Raw genomic sequence first — 18,427 nt, 5'->3', positions numbered from 1 at the left:
ATTTGGTTTGTTTTTAGTGGCTATCAAGACAAATACAAAACTGGAGGTGCTGATACAGGGGCTTCTGCACCGTTAGGACTTGGGCCATTCGGAAAGGTTCTGCTGCCAACAGCATGCAGGAATCCTTGCGGCTGGGTCCGAGGCCATGGTTAAGGGACTCCTGGTTGGCTTCAGTCACCCCTATCGCTGCAGGTGGGGGGTGGGTTGGTGTTTTGGGGTGGTTTTTGCACTGGTCTATAACTTACTGGGTGTAACTAAGGGGTTTGCTGCTCGTCTGGCTCTGCCTTGGGGAAGTCTTGCACAGGGACTGCTTAAAAAACACTATTACTTGAGGTAGACTCACTCCGTACACACCTAAGAGATGCCAGATGCAGCTATAGTGACGGTTAAGACACTGTCCACTAGGAGAAGGAGTATGTGCACCTCAGGTACTTCAATGGCAACAGGCTGTGCAGTGGTACGAGCTGTGTCACAGCAGGTACAAATAATCCTCACTTCCCTTTTCGAAAGAGCCTGGCAGCTTCTATCTTAATTGTAGAGCAAAGCAGCAGTGCCAGCTTTTGGTATGTGTCAGTCATTTTAAATCCTGTTCTCCCCCTCATAAGATGGGAGGAAAATAAATATGATTCCTGTATCAATTCATTACTGAGCCTGTTGAGGTACTGAAACAAACTCATAATCATCTTTGTCAATGGCTCATTCACAGGCACAAGGTGGTGCTGAGCTTCCTGCAAGTGCTTTTTATGCTACGGCTGGTGCCTGTTTGCCCATCTCTGTGCTGGAAGGGCAAGTCCCAACCCCTGCACTAGGGCTGGCGCAGCACTCACCCCACTGCTGCGCCTCAGTCCTGCCCTAAGAGTCTACCTGGAGCTCAGTCCCACAGCAGCCTCCTACAGCCCCATTCAAATAACCACAGCTATACACCTCTTGCCTATTTATACAATAAGCACTAAGGTTACACTTTATTTACAACTTTTGAAAAATGTACAGTTTCTTACATGGGTTACTTGTGCAAAGTTGTACTTCTCAACTAACAGACCAATGTGCACACAAAGGACACGGGAACAGTGGACAACACAATCGTAGGCTTCATCCCACCCTGCTGTTAAGGTACTGTATCCAAACGTAGAAACTCAGCCCTACCAAAAAAGCGAGTCTGGACTTACAAATGTTGGGTTGGTTGGTTTTTGTTTCTTTTTTCCAGAGTTGAAAAAATACTTTCATAAAACTGAAGGGAAACTAACTCAAGCATGCAGCAGTAGCTCACACAAACCACACAGTCATCTATGGAGAGCAGAAACTGCAGAGACTCAAGTGCCCACCTGTACTTTATTCAAACTTTCCACAAGGCAAAGTTGGATCTCTAAGGACTTGTCTTTCTCAGCTAAAGGTAAGGGGCAGGTGAAAGACACTGAAGGAGTAATTCCACTGCTGGAATACTTCAGCTTTTCTCTCTTCCTTAATGTGGAAGGTCTTTCGCGCAGAGTACCACAGCTCTACCTGGGTTTGTCCAGTAATGCCTCAGTGACAGGACTACAGAAATTAGTGAAGCAGTCTCTGTAGGCATGCCCTTTAAAATAAAATAAAAATGGGGGGTGTTTCTCACCCTAAGCAAAGATCAGAGTACCACAGCTGGAGTGATTTATGTATACCTGTACATAAATCTTGCATGTGAAGTGCAGAAGTAACTAGCATTCCACAGTCTTACTAAGTATTTGAATTGGAATCAATTTAAGGGTTGTTTGGTTTTGGTTTTTACCATGACTAAGGAGTTGATAAACCAATACAGAAGGGAAACAAGAGGTTATTTCTTCACTCCGTACGTACAAATGCAGTGGGGTCTAAACCAATAGTAGAGGTAAATGACCAGCCTGGACACATCAGCACTTTAGTTAATATCAGTTAAAAAATGTGTATGTATATAAACATCCCTTTATCAAGCTACACATAAGCATCACTGTGTATAACACAATTACAATTAAAAGCTTAGTGTACACTACAGAAATGCACAATACTGCCCTAAGACTGGAGAGGGGGCACAGGAAATGGATTCAGCATCAGTAACTCTTTTGCAAGTAACCCAAGTACAGAACACTTGACTTCAAAGTGGGTGCTTTCTGGTGTCCAAGGAGAAGAAGCTTCAGCAAGGGAGGGTGGCAACAGCACAACAGCTATTCTGCTTTCAAAGTAAATGCTAGGAGGAAAAAGATGACTCAGACACTTTGTTTATTTTCCTCATCAACAGAGTGTTCATTTGCATCATCCTGGGTCAACAGTCACGCCAGCTCTGTTCTACTATTGCAGAAACCCGTTTTTCATATTCCCGCTTATTCTCTTGGTATAGCTGAGCTGCCTGGCTGTTTGCTGGGCTGTTGGGGTTTGGCTCATCCAATAGAGACTGTGCAAAGAGAAAGAGATTCTTAGGCACTGGAGAGTATGCATAGTTTTCCAACATATTCCATAGAACTATCCATACTGATCAGAGTGCAGAGGTTAATTACATACAGGCGGGTACATGGCGTTATTCCAGCTCTAAGTTACTGGAAGCACTCGCTGTCACTCTCAGCAGTGCAGGTGACACTGCAACTGACAGCCAAGCAGCAGTACCCAAGCAGTATGATCACCAGACAGGCCCCTTCAGTGACCTGTCACTGTTAGTTTATACCTGGGAAGTATTCGTACCTTAGCACATATCAAGGTATAGATGCCATACTGGCTAGCAGGAGGCAAAACAAAGTGTTTCCTGAGCTGTTTTTGTCAAAGCATCCTAACTGCATTCTGCCTTTTCATGCAGGGTTCATTTTACCTGTATGGATGTTAAGATGGAGGAGACATCGTAAGTAGGACTCCAACGATTCTGAAGAATATCCAGACATATACTACCGTCTGCATAGACTAGAAAAGGTTCAAGAAGAATGGCTTAACACAGAAGTTGTACAGCTCTCAGTTTGTCCTAGTACTGCCTGCTCCTGAAAACCCTGGGTACTGACAAACACTACAATAGCATCTGACAGCAAACAAGCCTGTAGGAAGGAATAGGTGAAGCTTGTCACCAACAGCTGCCTGTGGTATTTAAACTCAATCCCTGCTTATTCTTTAACATCAAGCTTTTCTGTGACATTGCAACTGCCATTAATAGGTTTTAAGGCAAAAAAAATTAAGCTACCCACAAGTGAACCAAATACACAAGCCAAGAGCTGTTTACAGGTAAGGCTTCCGCAGAAAGTACCTACAACAGTCAGTGTCTAGTGTTCTAAAGCTCATGGCAGCTTTAGAAGAACTTTCCCTCAGGGCACTTCACTTACCTGCTACATTTGAAAGTTTCTAGTATTCCTTCACAAAGCTAATATTTCTTGGAGACAAGGAATACAGCTCCAACCTTTAATTACCACAGAAGGGGGTTAATTAAATGATCTGTCACTCTCTATAGTTGGAAACTAGCACTACATTTCGAGGTATGTCATTCTTACTGGCATTTTGGGGAAGTGGTAAAAGACAACTGCATTCAGCAGCATCACACGTCCAGTGTCCATACATACTGCTGTATATGCAGTACAGATGGATAGAAGTCCAAGGCACTGCTCTTTAAGTACAAAATATTAAGGTTTAACAACAGGCAGTTGAGAGAGAAGTGTCTCAATACTGTGCTGTAACACCTGAAAGGTAAGAGGCTCCTTTTATTGCCCCTTTCATTTCAAGCACTGCTCACATATTCATCCTTACCAAACCTACATAGAACCACACTGGAGTTTTGCTTGCTTATTAAATAGTGGAAACTTTGATAATAAATGGACCTTTTTCTACAACACTATGAAAAGCTAGAACTTGAAAAGCAGCAGCATTGTGTAAGTACTTACCATTTGGATGAAACATTTTAGAGACAAATCTAACAGTGGGTGGCTTATTCGGATATTCTTCTGTGAATTCTATTGTAAGTTTGAAAGTTCCTGGAGTTGAAAGAGAGATAAGTAACCTTTACTCAGAATGAATTTACACAGGGGATGAATAAGTAGCATCCCTCCACAAGCACAAACTGGTACTATTGTGCTGATATGTACATGCTGGATAGGGAATACAGACTGCTCAGTCCTACAACAATTCTCCTACTCTCTTTGGAGTTAATCATTGACTCCAGCCAACACTGGTACAAGAGTATCTCCTGTGAATTACTTTTCTTGCCAAACCCACTACCCCAGTCAAAAGGTTTGTGTTAGGAAATAAATCTTCCCTTGAGTTCTTCTTCCACAAAGCCTAATCTCAGCGCACTGTAAAAACAGCGCAAGTGGGTGTATAACCATCTGTGCAACAGGCCATGATTTAGTAAGTCCTAGAGGCGGGAATATGCATCATATCAAGGACCTTCTTAGTTATTTCCTGTTTCAGTTTCAAGAAAATACATTTTTATCAACTGTAAGGTAATCACATCCTATTGCAGAAAAGTAGTATTGAAAGCAGCATCCAAATCAGACACTTTAAAACCCTGATCAGTTACTTCAGACTAACTAGTCTTCACCTGAGACAGACTGACTAAGCAGGACCAGAGAGCTCTGCAGTTAACCCAACCGCTTTACCAGCCTGCACCAACAGAAGTCATTTTAGCCCTTCTCAGGCTATGACAATCTGAGAATAAGAAGTCTGTCAACTAAATATGCATAAGTATGGTTCCGAGGGACTAAGCACTGCTAGTGAGTCAGAGCAGTAGCTAAGGACCTCTAGATACTCCAAGCTGCTCTTGCCATGCTATCACCTCAGCAACCCATCTGGGAGGCAGTTTATGAAGTTCCTGGGTACGCTCAGAGAGATCCATCTGAAGCACCTTCATATCAACATACAGCTCTCCTGTAAGAGGAACGTGCCCTACAGTACCAACTTAACAACCTGCCAGGGCAAACACATCACCTTTTCTGAAAGGGCATCCTCATGTATCTGTGACAGGTCCATCCCCCCCCAACACTCGGTGCCCAAATTAAAACTCAGGGGCTCAGCTGTAAAGCTCAACCTTGCTTCCTACTGTGGGGAAGCTTTCCAGCATTAATATCATTAATGTATTCCTTCATTTGGCTGACAAACATGTGCCGACAACTGGTAGCCAGAGAGCAGTATTTTCAGTCCCTTTTCCTTTTTTCAGATCAGCCAGGACCTGCAGGATTTCCCAGGGACTCCTTCCTTTGTAAGGAGATAAACTGTAACACTGGGTTGCAAGAAGTGAAGGTCATTGCTTTGACGTTCCAGTTTGCGTATGAAGAGGTACAGAGTACAGATGCTTCAGAGCTATCTGTACAGCAGTGGGAAGTCTCAACATCCTAAAAATAAGGTTTTGCATGTTTGGTTTTTATTAGCAGCCTAACAAGCTAAGAGCAGAGAGCCAGCAGTGTGCCAGCTCACTGCAAAACAAAAGGAACAGGATCATTCAGATCAGCAGAAGAATGTAGTGGGAACTTCAAGCTTCGCTCCAGCTAATTCAGCAGCACAGAGCCAGACCTGAGATCAGCTTGAAAGCCAGCACTGGAAAGTTAGTAGCAACTTCTACCAGCTGTGAACATCAGCTCAGGAATACCCTTTTCCTTTCCTACATGGTGACAATCCCAAGCAGTATTGGCCCTTTGGAATCAAATACTTAGGGATCTTATTCTAAATTTTAGAACTTCCCAGCTCTCCCTGCCCCAGTTCTGGTTCTCAGCAGCCTCCTTACAAAGCAGGAAAGCAAGCACTTTCTTCTGTGGAAGAGTGACTAAGCAAGCAGTAGGCTGTAAACTGAGCACAAACCATCAAACAGTAGATTTCAACAAGCATACTTGAGAAAATGAATGCTATTCTAGAACACTGACTGAAGTGGGAGCAGAGGGAACAGATAAAATGGCTGAAAATCAGTAACAGGGGCAGTTTGGTCTTAGAATCCATTTAAAACTACTGACAGCAAGGGAAGCTATCTGTCCCACCAGAGACAGCACAGCATCACTTTGAAAACAAACCTGAGCAAGTGGTTAGAAAGTATCCAGCTGCAGCAGCTACCCACTCAAATCTCCAAGTCAAGACCCAGGGTAGCAATGGCTCTTTGGAAGAGCTCTACAGTACACCCCACCTCGTTGCTGAGCTTTAATAAAGGACAAGTCCAGAGAGCTGATGAACCAGTGTCTAAGGGCCACTCACAACTGAAAGCCCACATAAGTCAAATAGGTATCATGACACACTGCTGGGGAAAAGGCCCTCAGTGTCTTGTCTCTTCTACCACTAATTTTAAAGCTTTCAACTGATACTCTTTGCAACTTACCCTAGACAGCCAGTTTTAAAACATAAATTCTCATATTCATTGTCATTATTATGACATATTAGGATCATCACTGATCTTAGGAGAACATTCTCTTTTCTCTCTTGTACCTCTCTTTACCTTGTTGATCTGTCTCTCCTACCTCAGGATGTGAGACTCTACCATGGCTAACAGGGAGGTTTCTCCATGACTGTACACTGCCCCGATTAAGCCCTGCCAGAGCAGGACCCATGTTCCTGCCAGGCCCTTCTTGCTACAGGAAGCAAGAGCAGCCCCCTCTATTCCACGGATCACAAAGCAGGGACGATCTCCTCCCCTCCCGGATGACGATACAGAATCCATATCCCATAAACAAGGAACAAACCACACAAAAGGTAAACACCTTGCTGCCTTGGTTTTTCTGATGGCAGCAAGGCAGGATACTGCAATAGCTGCGCTACTTAACTCTCTCCTAGCCAGGAATTCTGCACTAACCACAAAATCATCATCCAGTTTCAGAGAAACGGGTCTGAAGGACTGGGAGAGCTGGGTTTCCGTCACTGGGATGGCACTATCACTTGAGATGCCACACACAGAGATTCTTAGAAATAGGGTGAAGGGCAGGATAAATATCCCTGGGGTCCTACTGCAGACACCTGCAATCAAATCCTCTTCAACCAGAAGAGGGAAGTTATGCTGCTGTTCTAAATTAGTAGTTACTCCTAGGGCAAGCCAGCCTGCACACTGAGCTGTGAAAACACCCTCTGAAGGCTGGGGGTGGAGGGGCAGGAGGGTGTCAGCTGCATTATGCTGCACAGCAAGTAAACAAACGTGTCTGAACTTCAGGTTTTCAGTTCAGACAAAGCTAAGAAACCTTGGAAGCTGAGGCTGGAGAAGAGCCTCACCAGAATGAGCATAAAGAACAGTAATTCTCACAATGTTGAAATGATTACACCTCTAGTCCAACAAATAAATAAATGAAATTCATGGGCTACTTTCACAAGAACTAAGGTATCTGAAGTCTTACAGTAATACCAGGAAGTGACAGAGCCTAAGAACAAAAACACATGTGATTTCTGAGGAACACTGACCTGCAAAGGCTTCATGAGAAGGGTTACAGAGTTCCAGTGTACCTGACTCACAAAGGCCTGCACAGTTACAAAACAAGCCCAAACTAACAACTCTATACTGTTAAAGAATTCCCTTAATTTTACTTACATTAATCTAAACTGCATCTGAACTGCGCTACCCTACTCAGTAGAAAAGCTCAGCTGAGGCACCAATATACCCCTATCTGTAGGCACTGCTTAGTATTTTGTTATCTAGCACAATGCAAGATACGTCTCAGAGCAAAGGAGATAAGCAGATCCTACAACACAAGACATGGCTGTTCTCCTGAGTGCACACTGTGAAAGCACACACACTTTGCTATGGAAAGAGCAATCCATCACACACCAAGATCATATTATTAGATCAGCCACAGCAGCAGGACAGCAGCAGCAGACTCAAGCATGTCTGAACTTCAAAGTGCTGCGAGCGCAACATGCCCTAAGTACCCTACATAAAGAAACAATGCTGCCACAGTGGAAAGCAGGGAGGAAATCAATATGTCAAAGCTCTCAAAAGCAGACTCCAACCTCCGTCAACTAAATGGAAATGTATGGAAAAAAGCCCTTATAGCATCTGTTAACCCCACACTGAGCTGGAACAGCCTGAACGTGGAAACAACCTACATTTTAGCACACTGGAAGGAGGTGGCTTTCTGCTCCACCAGTGAATCACTATTAGTGGCAATGCACCAAGAGCCTAAGCAGCTCTAGCAGCCCTCACAGAACTTTAAGGGAGCCCTTCTTTTAGGTTTACAAGATGACATAACAGAATACATTTAGTCAATCTGTTCTATTATGCAATGATACAGAATACTCAAGTTCTAAACATCAGAATTCTGAAGCAGCTACCATAGCAAGTTTTATCTTAAGAGATCAAATACGTTAAAAAAATTTTGGAGTCTCTGGAGTTTTCTTAGAACTGAAACATTTAAAATCTTCAAAATCTTCACAGGAGGAAAAAAAAAATTAAAAATAACCTGCAGTTTAGAGCCATGCCCACAGGTGCTACCTCTGAGGATAAACAGAGACAAAGAAGTGAGCCAAGAACAACATAAGAGTGAAGGAATTTTTCCTATGCTTTTGCCATGAGTCATGCAGATCTAGGATTAATTATAGCCTGCACTGAAAGTATCTTAAATAACAATAAAAAACTGCATCACTGATTTCACTTAGACAGTATTTCATGTCCAACAAGTTTTCACAGAGATGTTGAAGTATTCATATAGCACCAGCAAAGGCAGAAGACAATGAGACCACATGGAAACTACCAGGACACAGGTATGTCACAAGGACCTATTTAGTCACCTTTTAAAGTCCTTTTAATCTTTAACCCTGAATGATACCGATTGCAGCAGAGTGAAGTAGATGCCAAGACAAAAACCCAACAAAATATGTGTTCTGAGCTTCCTCAAACAATCGGCCCATTTCCTACCACAGCTGACTCACACTGGAACTTACTCGCAAAACACTTCCAGCATCAGAAAAAACAGCTCAAAGCAAATGACAACACTTCTGTACCAGGTTTTTGATGGTTCTCCAAATATGAGTGCCCCTAAAAACGCGATCCAGGATTCAACAGAAAAGCTTGGAGATCCTTAAAATGGTACAGTAAATCAGGCTTAGCATAGTCAGATTTAGTGATTACAAACAAGCACCTACAAGCTACTTTGTATGTTTCTGTAAATCAACACAGCAACCTAGATCAACACCACTTTCCTGGAGTAGGGGAAAAGAAATACCGTGTTTATAGAAGCCCAGCACGGGGCTGCGTGCACCCACGTCCTTCCGGCCCCCAGGCCCCCACCTGTTGCCCAGTCGGGGCAGCGCACACCGGGGCCGTGTCAAACTGCAGCGAACCCCAAGCAAGCCAAAGCCCAGGCCCGCACGCCGCACTTACCGTCCTCGAAAGGGGTCCCCTCAGGCCTAGAAGAGGGAAAAAGCAGAGCACAGCGTTACCCGTGGGCTGCCGGCCCTGTCCCCGCCGGGACACACAGAGGCAGTGGTCCCCGCGCCTGCCGCCCCCGGCCGCCTTACCCGAAGATGACGGCGTTCCACACCATGATGTTGTTCTCGGACGGGGCCCCGCTCACCCCGGCCGGGGGATCCTCCTGCAACCTGCGGGCACAGGGAGCGCTGATGAGCCGGACCCGCCGCCCCTCCACTGCCCCCCCCCCCGCCCCGCGGCCGCCCCTGCGCACTTCGCGTAACCCAGGCAGGTAGCTACACGCCCCTGCGCAAACAGCGTAACCCGCAGACAGACGGCGCCGACCGGCGCTACGCAATCAGCGGAGCGCGCCCTACCCCGCCGCCATGTTGTGCTGCCCCCCTTCTCCCCCGGCAGAGCCGGGCCCTTCGTCCTCCTCCCGCCCGCCCTCCCCTTTTCCTTCAGCCGGCGGCCTCGGTACCTCTTGAAGTCCCGCATGAGGCGCCTACGGGCCGGAGTGGACATGGCGGGCTCAGGGTTATAGATCACTCATACACTGCCAGAGGGAGCACGGGGCGCCCAGAGACGGCGGCGAGCTCCGACTGAGGCAGCGGCAGCGCTGACGAACAGGAGCGATCGCGGCCTCTACCACTGAGGCGGGCGCAGGGGGGGGCCTGGGCTGCACCGATTCCTGCGCCGGCTGCCGGGCGATCCCGGGACGTACCAACGGCGCGGGGAGAGGAGGCGGGGCCGGATGTCGCTGAGCCCCCAACCTGGCCTCTACCACCGCGGCGGGGGGGGGCGGTGCCTAAAGCGGCGGGGCTGTACCAACGGCTGCGGCGGACAGGGGTGACCTGTGACGTCACGAGGGCGGCCCGGTCTCGGCAGCAGCCGTGTTGATGCCCGGTGCGCCTGCGCCGCGGGTCGGATCCCTCCGGGGCCGGGTCCCACCGCCCCCGGGAGCGGCCGGGGAGGGACCGGGAGAGTGGGGGCGGCGAGCCCGCATGTGCACCAGCAAAGCCAGGCAAGGGATTAATTCACTTCCCACGGCCAAGGACGTGCAGCCCCCCCAGCACCGCAGGGCTCCGTAACAGCCCCCACCCCCCACGCACAGCAGGGCTCCATAGCAGTGACAGCACCACTCCCGGCGTCCCCGCGGTTCTCCCTGTCCCCGTTACGCTGCAGTTCCTGCTTCCTCGAAAAAGCTTTCCAAGGGAAAACCATCTCTTTTCTACCTCTTTTCGACAGCCTTTGGGAGTTAGGAATTTCTCTCTGCTGTTGCCTGGAGCAGACTGGATAGGCCCCGTTTTTCCAGCTGACCCTCACTTGTACCTTGGTGTAATGCAGCCACTGGCTTCAGGGGAGGGCTCTGCCTGACACACAAGTTGAAAGAAAATACCAAAACGCTGCTTTCCTGGCTGCACTGAAACCCTCCCATTCCTGCTCTGACCCAGCCTGTGCAGTAAGAAATGGGTCAGCTCCTGAGGCTTGTCCAAAGGGGCTCGGTGCAGTGCTTTGCTTTTAGTTACACAGGCACCCGCGCTCCCAAAAGGTGCCGTTCACAGGAGCTCCCCGCTCGCAGGAGCTCCCGCGGGGCGCAGCCGCCTGGCACAGCGTGTGAAGGGGGGGTATGACCGTGCCCCCGCCCCTGTGCCCGGCTCGGCCCGGCTGCTTTGTGAACAGAAATGACCCAAGGCCTCAGTTCTGCCGTTGCAGCGCGCGGTTAACGCAGGATCGTGCTGCCCGGTGCGGGACGCGGGGTGCCCTCAGCCCTCCGCCGTGCACCCACTTCCCCTTTGGGGAGAAAGCACCGTGATTTGAGAACGTGTAAAACACAAAACTCGCGAAAAGGGCGCAAACAGACGTTGTTTTTCCCAAGGCCCTTGCGAGCTCACGCTGGGCGGGCGGAGCCGCGGGGAGGCCGGGCCTGCGCCGGGGGGGAGGAGGCCGCGCCGAGCCGCCGCCATGCCCAAGGTGGTGTCTCGCTCCGTCGTGTGCTCCGACACCCGCGACCGCGAGGAGTACGACGATGGGGAGAAGCCGCTTCACGTTTACTACTGCCTGTGCGGGCAGATGGTGCTGGTGCTGGGTGAGCCGCGGCGGGGGGCGCGCCGCGCGGAGGGCCCGGGAGGCGGCGGGGCGCGGGGGGCAGGGCTTGGGGCGCCGGTGCCGGCCCCGCCGCCAGCCAGGCCCCGCCGCTAGCCAGGCCCCGCCGCTCTCCGCAGACTGCCAGCTGGAGAAGCTGCCGATGCGGCCGCGGGACCGCGCCCGGGTGATGGACGCCGCCAAGCACGCCCATAAGTTCTGCAACGCGGAGGAGGAGGAGAGCGTCTTCCTGCGCAGGTGGGCGCCGGCTCTGCCCGCCGAGGCCCGCGGCAGGGGCCGCCCCTGGTCTGGCCTTGTGCCCTCACCCTGCTGGGGTCCCTTCGCCGGGCACCGCTGTCTGCACCCTCCTCTCAAACTCTTCCTCTCTCCCCAGACCCGAAGGCATAGAGCGGCAGTTCAGGAAGAAGTGTGGCAAGTGAGTGACCATGTTGGCTCTCTAGTGACTTTGACAGTCTGGTTTTGGGTAATGTAGGAATCCAGAATCACAGACTGGTTTGGGTTGGAAGGGATCGACCTTAAAACTCATCCAGTTCCAACCCCCTCCCACGGGCAGGGACACCTTCCACTAGAGCAGTTTGCTCCAAGCCCCTGTGTCCAGTCTGGCCTTGAACACTGCCAGGGATGGGGCAGCCACAGCTTCTCTGGGCAACCTGTGCCAGCACCTCTCCAACTTCATAGTGAAGAGCTTCTTCCCAATATCTAATCTAATTCTACCCTCTTTCAGTTTAAAGCCGTTCCCCCTTGTCCTATCTCTAAATGTCCTTGTGTAAAGTCCCTCTCCAAGTTTCCTGTCAGTCCATTTAGGCAGTGGAGCTGCTCTAAGGTCTTCTCCTAAGGAACCTTCTCTTCTCCAGGCTGACCCAGCCCAGCTGTCTCAGCCTGGCTCCAGAGCAGAGCTGCTCCAGCCCTCACAGCAACTTCATGGCCTCCTCTGGACTTGTTCCAACAGGTCCACAGCCTTCACATGCTGGGGGCCCAAGAGCTGAATGCCTTACTCCAGAATCTGTGTTTCCTCACAGCTACATGTGCTTCTGTTTCCAGGTGTGGACTGCTGCTTTTTTATCAACACCAACAGAAAAATGCTCCTGTGACGTTCATTGTTGACGGTGCTGTGGTCAAATTTGGCCAGGGTTTTGGGAAAACAAACATATATACTCAGAAACAAGAACCTCCCAAAAAGGTAAGCAGTTTTAGAGAAGTAAAAGGTTATCTCTGCTTTTCAATAACGCGTGGTGAGTAAAATCACTTAATGGTGGGGGCAAAGGGGAGAAAAAAAGAAATAAAAGGACCCCCAAACAATAGCTCAGTTTGGTATCTTCTCCTTGTCTGCCTTAAGTTTTCCTTTACAGAAAGGAAGTTCAGTAGAGTTTGGAGTTCTAGCACTAAAGGAAAGCAAAATAACCTGGGAATCTAGATTGTGCCTGACATTTAGGCTCAGTTACCAGAAAGTTTCCATTTGTGAGTAGGTCTGCACAGTGATTCTCAAAATATGACTCATCTGTTACATATCAGTGAGTTTACTTCTGATAATGACAGCTCTATCCCCAGAAATCACTGGGGCTAATTCTCCTTTGCCACCCACAGAGTTCAGGTAATCCTAACAAATTGCTTGAGAAGCCTCAAAATCTTTGGAGGGGGAAGTGATCCCTAGTGGCAGAGCTGTTGCCAAGGTTTAACAAAATACTCCACTTCTCACCCAGGTGATGATGACCAAACGGACCAAAGACATGGGCAAGTTCAGTTCTGTCACAGTCTCCACAATTGATGAAGAGGAGGAGGAGATCGAAGCGGTGAGTTTTGTCTGTCCTTGGTGGCAGTTGCATCTGAACCTAGCAGCTGTCCTGGGCACTGATAAGAGCCAGTGGTCACCTCTCCATTTGGATGAGGTGTTGTTACTTTGGGGTTTGCTGTTGCAAAGTGGCACTGTGTGTGTTTCAGAGGGAGATTGCAGACTCCTATGCACAGAATGCAAAAGTGATTGAGAAACAGCTGGAACGCAAAGGCATGAGCAAAAGACGGCTACAGGAGCTGGTGAGTGTTTTCTTTGGTGTTCAGTGTGAATTCCTGAGATCTGTTGGCTTTGTACACAAAAGCTGTCTTGCAGATTGGACTACAAGTTCTATACAAGGTCTTCATACAGTCCTGGCTAACTTGTAGCTTTGTGAGGATGACTTTTCCTTTACAGGTTTTGTAGAGATGTTCTGCTAGTGCTCCTGAACTTAAAATTGTATGCAGTTACCCACAGAGCTGACTGAAGAGCACCTAGCAGAGCTTTTGCAGGGAGACTTTCCATGTTGGTCAAGGAACAAGGAAAGGGAAACCCAGGCCATGGCTTTGCCAACTAGAGCACCCCCTAATGGTGTGCTGTCAAGCCTGTTTGGCAGAGCAGGTCTCTGCCATGAGGTGTCAGAGCAAGCTGAGGCCAAGCTCCTCCTTGCTGAAAGAGTTGCCAGCTCAGCTGGTACCAAAAGGGTCACTTGAAGAATCAATGACAAGAACATCACAGCTGATTTTACCTGCTGTGACAGCAGAATAGTGGCAGGGGAGGGAGGGGAAATGTATAGCTTCCACCTGAGAACAGAAGAGATTAAATTGTCTCCTGTGCAGTTAGTTTTGGACTTTTTATGGTTTTAAAGGTGGTCATTGTCCTGTATATCAGGGGAGGAGGGAGCCAGAAAGAACTTGAGCTACTCTTGCTCCTGGTGTGAAAAGCTTGCCCAGTGGTCAGACAAGATGACCAAACCTCACTGGAGCACTGAAGGGGAACATACCCAGACTTTATTTCATTCTGTCTTAATTTTCTTAATCAGGCTGAGTTGGAAGCCAAGAAAGCCAAGATGAAAGGAACCCTGATTGATAACCAGTTCAAGTGAAATGCTGCACATCTGAGTATTCAGAGAGCAGAAAGCTACCAGGAGCTATCACAGATCTGTCAACAGAGCAGAAGTAACAGACAGTGTTCAAGGGCAATGTGCTGCATGCAACCAGCTTGGAGGATGAGTAACTCTCTCTCCTAACAGATACCCTGGTACCAATTTTAATAACTCCAGCGGCACTGGAGACTTTGCTGAAACTGCAGTTCTCTACAGATGCAGTGTTATGAGGAAGCTGCTCCAGCCAGAATATTTACTTTTGGGAAAATCTTTACTGGGTGCCTTCTGAGTTCAAATACCCACCTTTTTATTTTGGTAGTTTTCAAATGTGTAAGATTTGCATAAATGTATTAGAGCTATAGGTCAACTGTACAACAAAGAAATGGCTACAAAAGTAAGCTCTGTGCCTGGTGTTCGTTATTTTAAATGTGTCCAAAATGTGGAGCAGCTGGAGAGATGTGCCATTCCCACCCAGTCTGAGGAGGCTGGGTGCCAGGCTGCTCACCCTGACCAGCAGGCAGGCTGTCAGAGGCCTGGCTGCAGCTCTAACCCTCAGCTCCTGTTGAACATCAGAAAGCTGCAGCTTGACAGAATTGCACTGTCCCAACAGATAACTGCCTGGTACAAGAGAATGAAAGCCAGCCCTGGTTTGAACTACAGAAACCAAAACCTGCCTGCCTGTTATACAACTAATGAGTACAGATACACAGTTGGAAGCTACTGGTACAATGGGCAGTCGTTTAAAGTAGAATATAACTGTGCATGTGAACTAACCCATTCTGCAAACCAGTGTCAGTACTTGGAGATGTAAAATGTGAAGGAGAAGGAAAAATTGTTTTGAATGCACTGACCACTAAGGACTTGGATAAAGACAACATTAAGAATGGGAGTTTAAAGGACCTTGTTTAGGAAATAATATTTTGTGTCTCTTGCGTGAGGCAGTAACAGTGCTCTGTAGCCCCTGTCTTTGTTGCTTTACTTGGGATTAAATACCATGTTATGGATTTGAACTGAAATACTTTTCCTGGAATGTTCTTACTCTACCAAGTATCATAAAATAACCCAAACAATGACCAAAATGCTTCATCCCCCACAATTATTATGGAAGACTTTATAATCAATAAAGATTTTCCATCTGGCTTTATAACCCTGACTGGGAAAACTGGGTCTGCTTAGCCTAAGGATGTATCCTTCCTTTTTTTGGGAGAATAAGGTGTAAGGGAGGCAGTGGGTTCTGCCCCAGAGCTGGCAGGCAGGATGTGTCTGTTGGTTGTGTGACAATGTAATGCCAGGCTGGGTAAGTGTGTTACGTTAACCTGAGCAGTGCTGATCTTGTTCACTGCTTGATCATCTGCTAATCTGAAGCCTATTTCCAGAAGCCTGTCTCCAGAGGCTCTTCAGTTAAGCAGTTATGAGGTGGTGTGCAGGACTTGGGAAGGGCAGGAGCAATGAGTGGGTACAACTTCGTCACACGAACACCTTTTCCAAGTGTGGTAGCAGAGTCCAGCCAGGTGAAGGCCTCCAGTTTCCTCTGGGAGCTGCCCAAGCACCGAATAACCACAGGTTGGTTTCTAAATTAGGAAGTTTTTTCCAAGCAGGAGTCAAAGACTGAAATTTGAAAATGGGTATTGAACCCTGCGAGGCCTGCTGGGATGCAGACTTCAGTCTCCAGTTGTCATAAAGGATGAAGTACAGTCCCACTTCAAGTGACACCCAGACAAAAGCTCAGGGAAAGTCTGATTTACAGGTAGGGTTAAGGTTGGGAGTGACAAAACACAGGGCTTCAGCTGATGTGGGCTGTGAAGGGGCTGCCAGGGGGGGCTCAGGCTATCTCTGCAGGTTTTTGAAGCACAAAGGAAATTTGGGGAGCGCAGAGCTCAGCACAAGTTGTCCACAGTAACCATTACCAACTGCCATCAACTTCCTCACCTGCGCACCTCGAGCCTAGAGGCAGTGTTCACAGTACAAGCGCTCCTTTCTGGCTTTTAGACCAGGCCATGTTCGGTGGGTTTCATGCCTGTCATTGAAGATCTGCCTAGATGGCTCAGGACTTGCTCAGGGACCCAGTCACAAAGGGGAGTATGTAGTTTGTCCACTGGCAGTCCCTGAGATACTTTTAACACACTCTAGTTATGCAGTCAGCAGCTGAAACATCTCCAACACAGAGACTCTGATCCAATACATTATTAAGTAAGTATTTCTTACCCGGCCCAGATCTAGTTCACAACAATTTAAATCAAGTTGGGTTTTTCATTTCTAGATCTAAATGAACTAAAAGATGTTAGCTGACTGTATCAACAGGAAGCAGGGGCAGTTCAAATGCTTGATTAAATGTATATTATTATAGATAAAACCGTTCTGCAGTTTCCCACATCCTGGCAGCAACTGGGTAATCTGCAGCAGTGTTCAGACCAAAGAAAAGTCAAGCTTTTGTGTTACCTTGAAAGCCAGCATTAGTTTTTATAAATCTGTAGATACAGGCAAGCGATAGATTTGTTTATGCAAATGAGCACTATATTGTATGTAAGAACTTGTCTGGATGCAGAGGTATTCCAAAGCAAAGTAGTGAGTGAAACTGAAATGGAAGAAAGAATCTATTCCAAAAATGCCACACATGGCCAGACTTACCCTTATGCGTTTCATGGCTTAGTCCAGCCCAGTTTCCAGGTGCCTTCACAAGAACCTAGTCTGAATTACTGTGTCAGAGTAGCTCTATTAGTAGCAGTGCTGCCTTGTTCCTCGTAACCTGCAAAAAAAGCCCCACACTGTTCTCCCAGTCACTGCCTGGCCCTGCACCCATCACCAGCAGAGAGAGCAAGGAAGCTCAGCCATCACTCCTGCACATGGGGCAAGTCCCAGAGCCCTGTTCCCATCTCTGCTGCCATTAGCACCTCCCAGATCCCGCTAGCAAGAGGGTGGCTGCCCCTGCCTCGACTTGCCTGGCACTCCACATGAAGGCTCGTCCCACAGCCTCCAGCCCAGGCAGCGAGGTCCCAGCAGCACAGAGCTGGCGAGGAACAAGGCCAGACACCCAGTGCTGCTCACCACCTGCCCCGGCCACCGACAAGTGTTCCATACGATCCCAAGTACATCCATGCTGTATCAACAGCTCCTAAGCCAGGGATTTACAGCCATCAGGCAAGGGACCAAGATGAAAGCAGTGATACAGGTGCTTGCCCACCTTTCCCTGCCAGCAACAGGGCCGGTACTCCAGGCTGGGCATGGCTCCTGGGGAGGAAACCATGAATTACGAGATGTTCAGCACTCCCCATGGGAGAATTGTATTTAAAAGGAAAATCCACTCTGCCATCTTAGGGCAGCACAGCCGGGTCTCAGTGCCTTGCCACTGGCTGGCACCAGGCCCCTTCCTGTGCCTGTTTCCACACAATGAACAAAGTCCTTAATCCCTCTGTGATGTCCTCCTGTGACAGGCAAAAGCAGCAGCTGAACCCCCAACCTGCTTCCCCAGATAAAGCTGCTCCTGGGGAGCTGCTGGGAAGGGGAGGTTAAATCCCATGGGAGCCCCAGGCCAGAGGGGTCTGCCAGCCTGTGCTCCCAGCAGCAGAGTGCAAGGAAAACCCATTGAGGGCTCTACCCCTCATCTCCCATGCCCCAGAGCTAAAAATAGCTGTGAAACATGTGCTTGTTTCCTGAGTCCCAAATGCACTAACTAGCGTAGGTAGCTACAACCCATTTCACTCGGTGCCAGCCCTGCACCCCAAGCCCACAGTGCAAAATGCTGTAGGTCTGAGGACTTACATGTCCCCCAACTCGGCTCCTTTGCAGCCCAACACAATAGCCTGGCTTAGTGCCTCAGTCACCCATCACTGTGTGGAGGAAGAAATGATGCACTTACCCCTCTGTGCCAACGGGCCAGCCACACATCCACTGCAGAAGAAAGGAAAGGATGCCCCATGCTCAGCAACCAGCAGCATTTCAGAACAGCCCTTGAAATCCAGAACATTAGTAGCAGGAGGCAGTAAGACCCAAGAGCCCTTCATTAATTAGCTGGCATTTGTGCAGCAGGTGAGGGCTCCTGGTAAGGCTGCCCCATGGCACAGCCCCCTGTCAGGCTGCTGCCTGCGCTCCTCAGCACGCTGTCCACCATGTGTGGCATTGCTCCATGGATCACAGGCAGCGGGGGATCTCACCAGGAACCCAGGGGCAA

The 18,427-nt window shown here is 48.6% G+C and overlaps 2 protein-coding genes and 1 long non-coding RNA gene across 4 annotated transcripts; 2 read left to right on the top strand and 1 right to left on the bottom strand.

The window, feature by feature from the left end:
* Positions 1 to 930: 930 nt before the first annotated feature.
* UBE2A (ubiquitin conjugating enzyme E2 A) lies at positions 931 to 11,406 on the bottom strand. The gene is made up of 6 exons (XM_030498515.1): positions 9,762 to 11,406; positions 9,391 to 9,471; positions 9,254 to 9,279; positions 3,858 to 3,947; positions 2,807 to 2,895; positions 931 to 2,398 (listed from the first exon to the last, which is right to left on the bottom strand). Exons 1-6 carry the CDS (start codon positions 9,803 to 9,805, stop codon positions 2,270 to 2,272), a joined length of 459 nt encoding a protein of 152 aa, XP_030354375.1. The 5' UTR covers positions 9,806 to 11,406; the 3' UTR covers positions 931 to 2,269.
* LOC115613265 lies at positions 1,303 to 7,311 on the top strand. Of its 2 annotated transcripts, XR_003993327.1 has the most exons (3): positions 1,303 to 1,390; positions 2,795 to 3,039; positions 6,728 to 7,311. It is a non-coding gene; the product is annotated as an uncharacterized LOC115613265 (long non-coding RNA). The 2 variants fall into 2 exon arrangements; XR_003993326.1 differs by lacking the exon at positions 6,728 to 7,311 and having other exon boundaries at positions 2,795 to 3,965.
* On the top strand, positions 11,201 to 15,275 carry C9HXorf56 (chromosome 9 CXorf56 homolog). Its single transcript, XM_030498514.1, has 7 exons — positions 11,201 to 11,369; positions 11,506 to 11,623; positions 11,760 to 11,801; positions 12,428 to 12,566; positions 13,087 to 13,176; positions 13,325 to 13,417; positions 14,197 to 15,275. The coding sequence occupies exons 1-7, from the start codon at positions 11,246 to 11,248 to the stop codon at positions 14,257 to 14,259; spliced, it is 669 nt and encodes a 222-aa protein (XP_030354374.1). The 5' UTR covers positions 11,201 to 11,245; the 3' UTR covers positions 14,260 to 15,275.
* The last annotated feature ends 3,152 nt before the right edge of the window (positions 15,276 to 18,427 follow it).

Source organism: Strigops habroptila, chromosome 9 (assembly GCF_004027225.2).
Source record: "Strigops habroptila isolate Jane chromosome 9, bStrHab1.2.pri, whole genome shotgun sequence".
NCBI lineage: Eukaryota > Metazoa > Chordata > Aves > Psittaciformes > Psittacidae > Strigops > Strigops habroptila.
This window is presented reverse-complemented; position numbering and strand designations above follow the sequence as displayed.

Bases quoted from the DNA above. Each gene is read 5' to 3' on its own strand.
- UBE2A (XM_030498515.1), bottom strand. From the start codon at position 9,805: ATGTCCACTCCGGCCCGTAGGCGCCTCATGCGGGACTTCAAGAG. The intron at 9,280-9,390 runs GTAAGGCGGCCG...TCCCTCTTCTAG, and splicing joins TGGAACGCCGTCATCTTCGG to GCCTGAGGGGACCCCTTTCG. The intron at 2,399-2,806 runs GTAAAATGAACC...CTCTTTGCACAG, and splicing joins CCATCTTAACATCCATACAG to TCTCTATTGGATGAGCCAAA.
- C9HXorf56 (XM_030498514.1), top strand. From the start codon at position 11,246: ATGCCCAAGGTGGTGTCTCGCTCCGTCGTGTGCTCCGACACCCGCGAC. The intron at 11,802-12,427 runs GTGAGTGACCAT...TTCTGTTTCCAG, and splicing joins TTCAGGAAGAAGTGTGGCAA to GTGTGGACTGCTGCTTTTTT. The intron at 12,567-13,086 runs GTAAGCAGTTTT...CTTCTCACCCAG, and splicing joins AACAAGAACCTCCCAAAAAG to GTGATGATGACCAAACGGAC.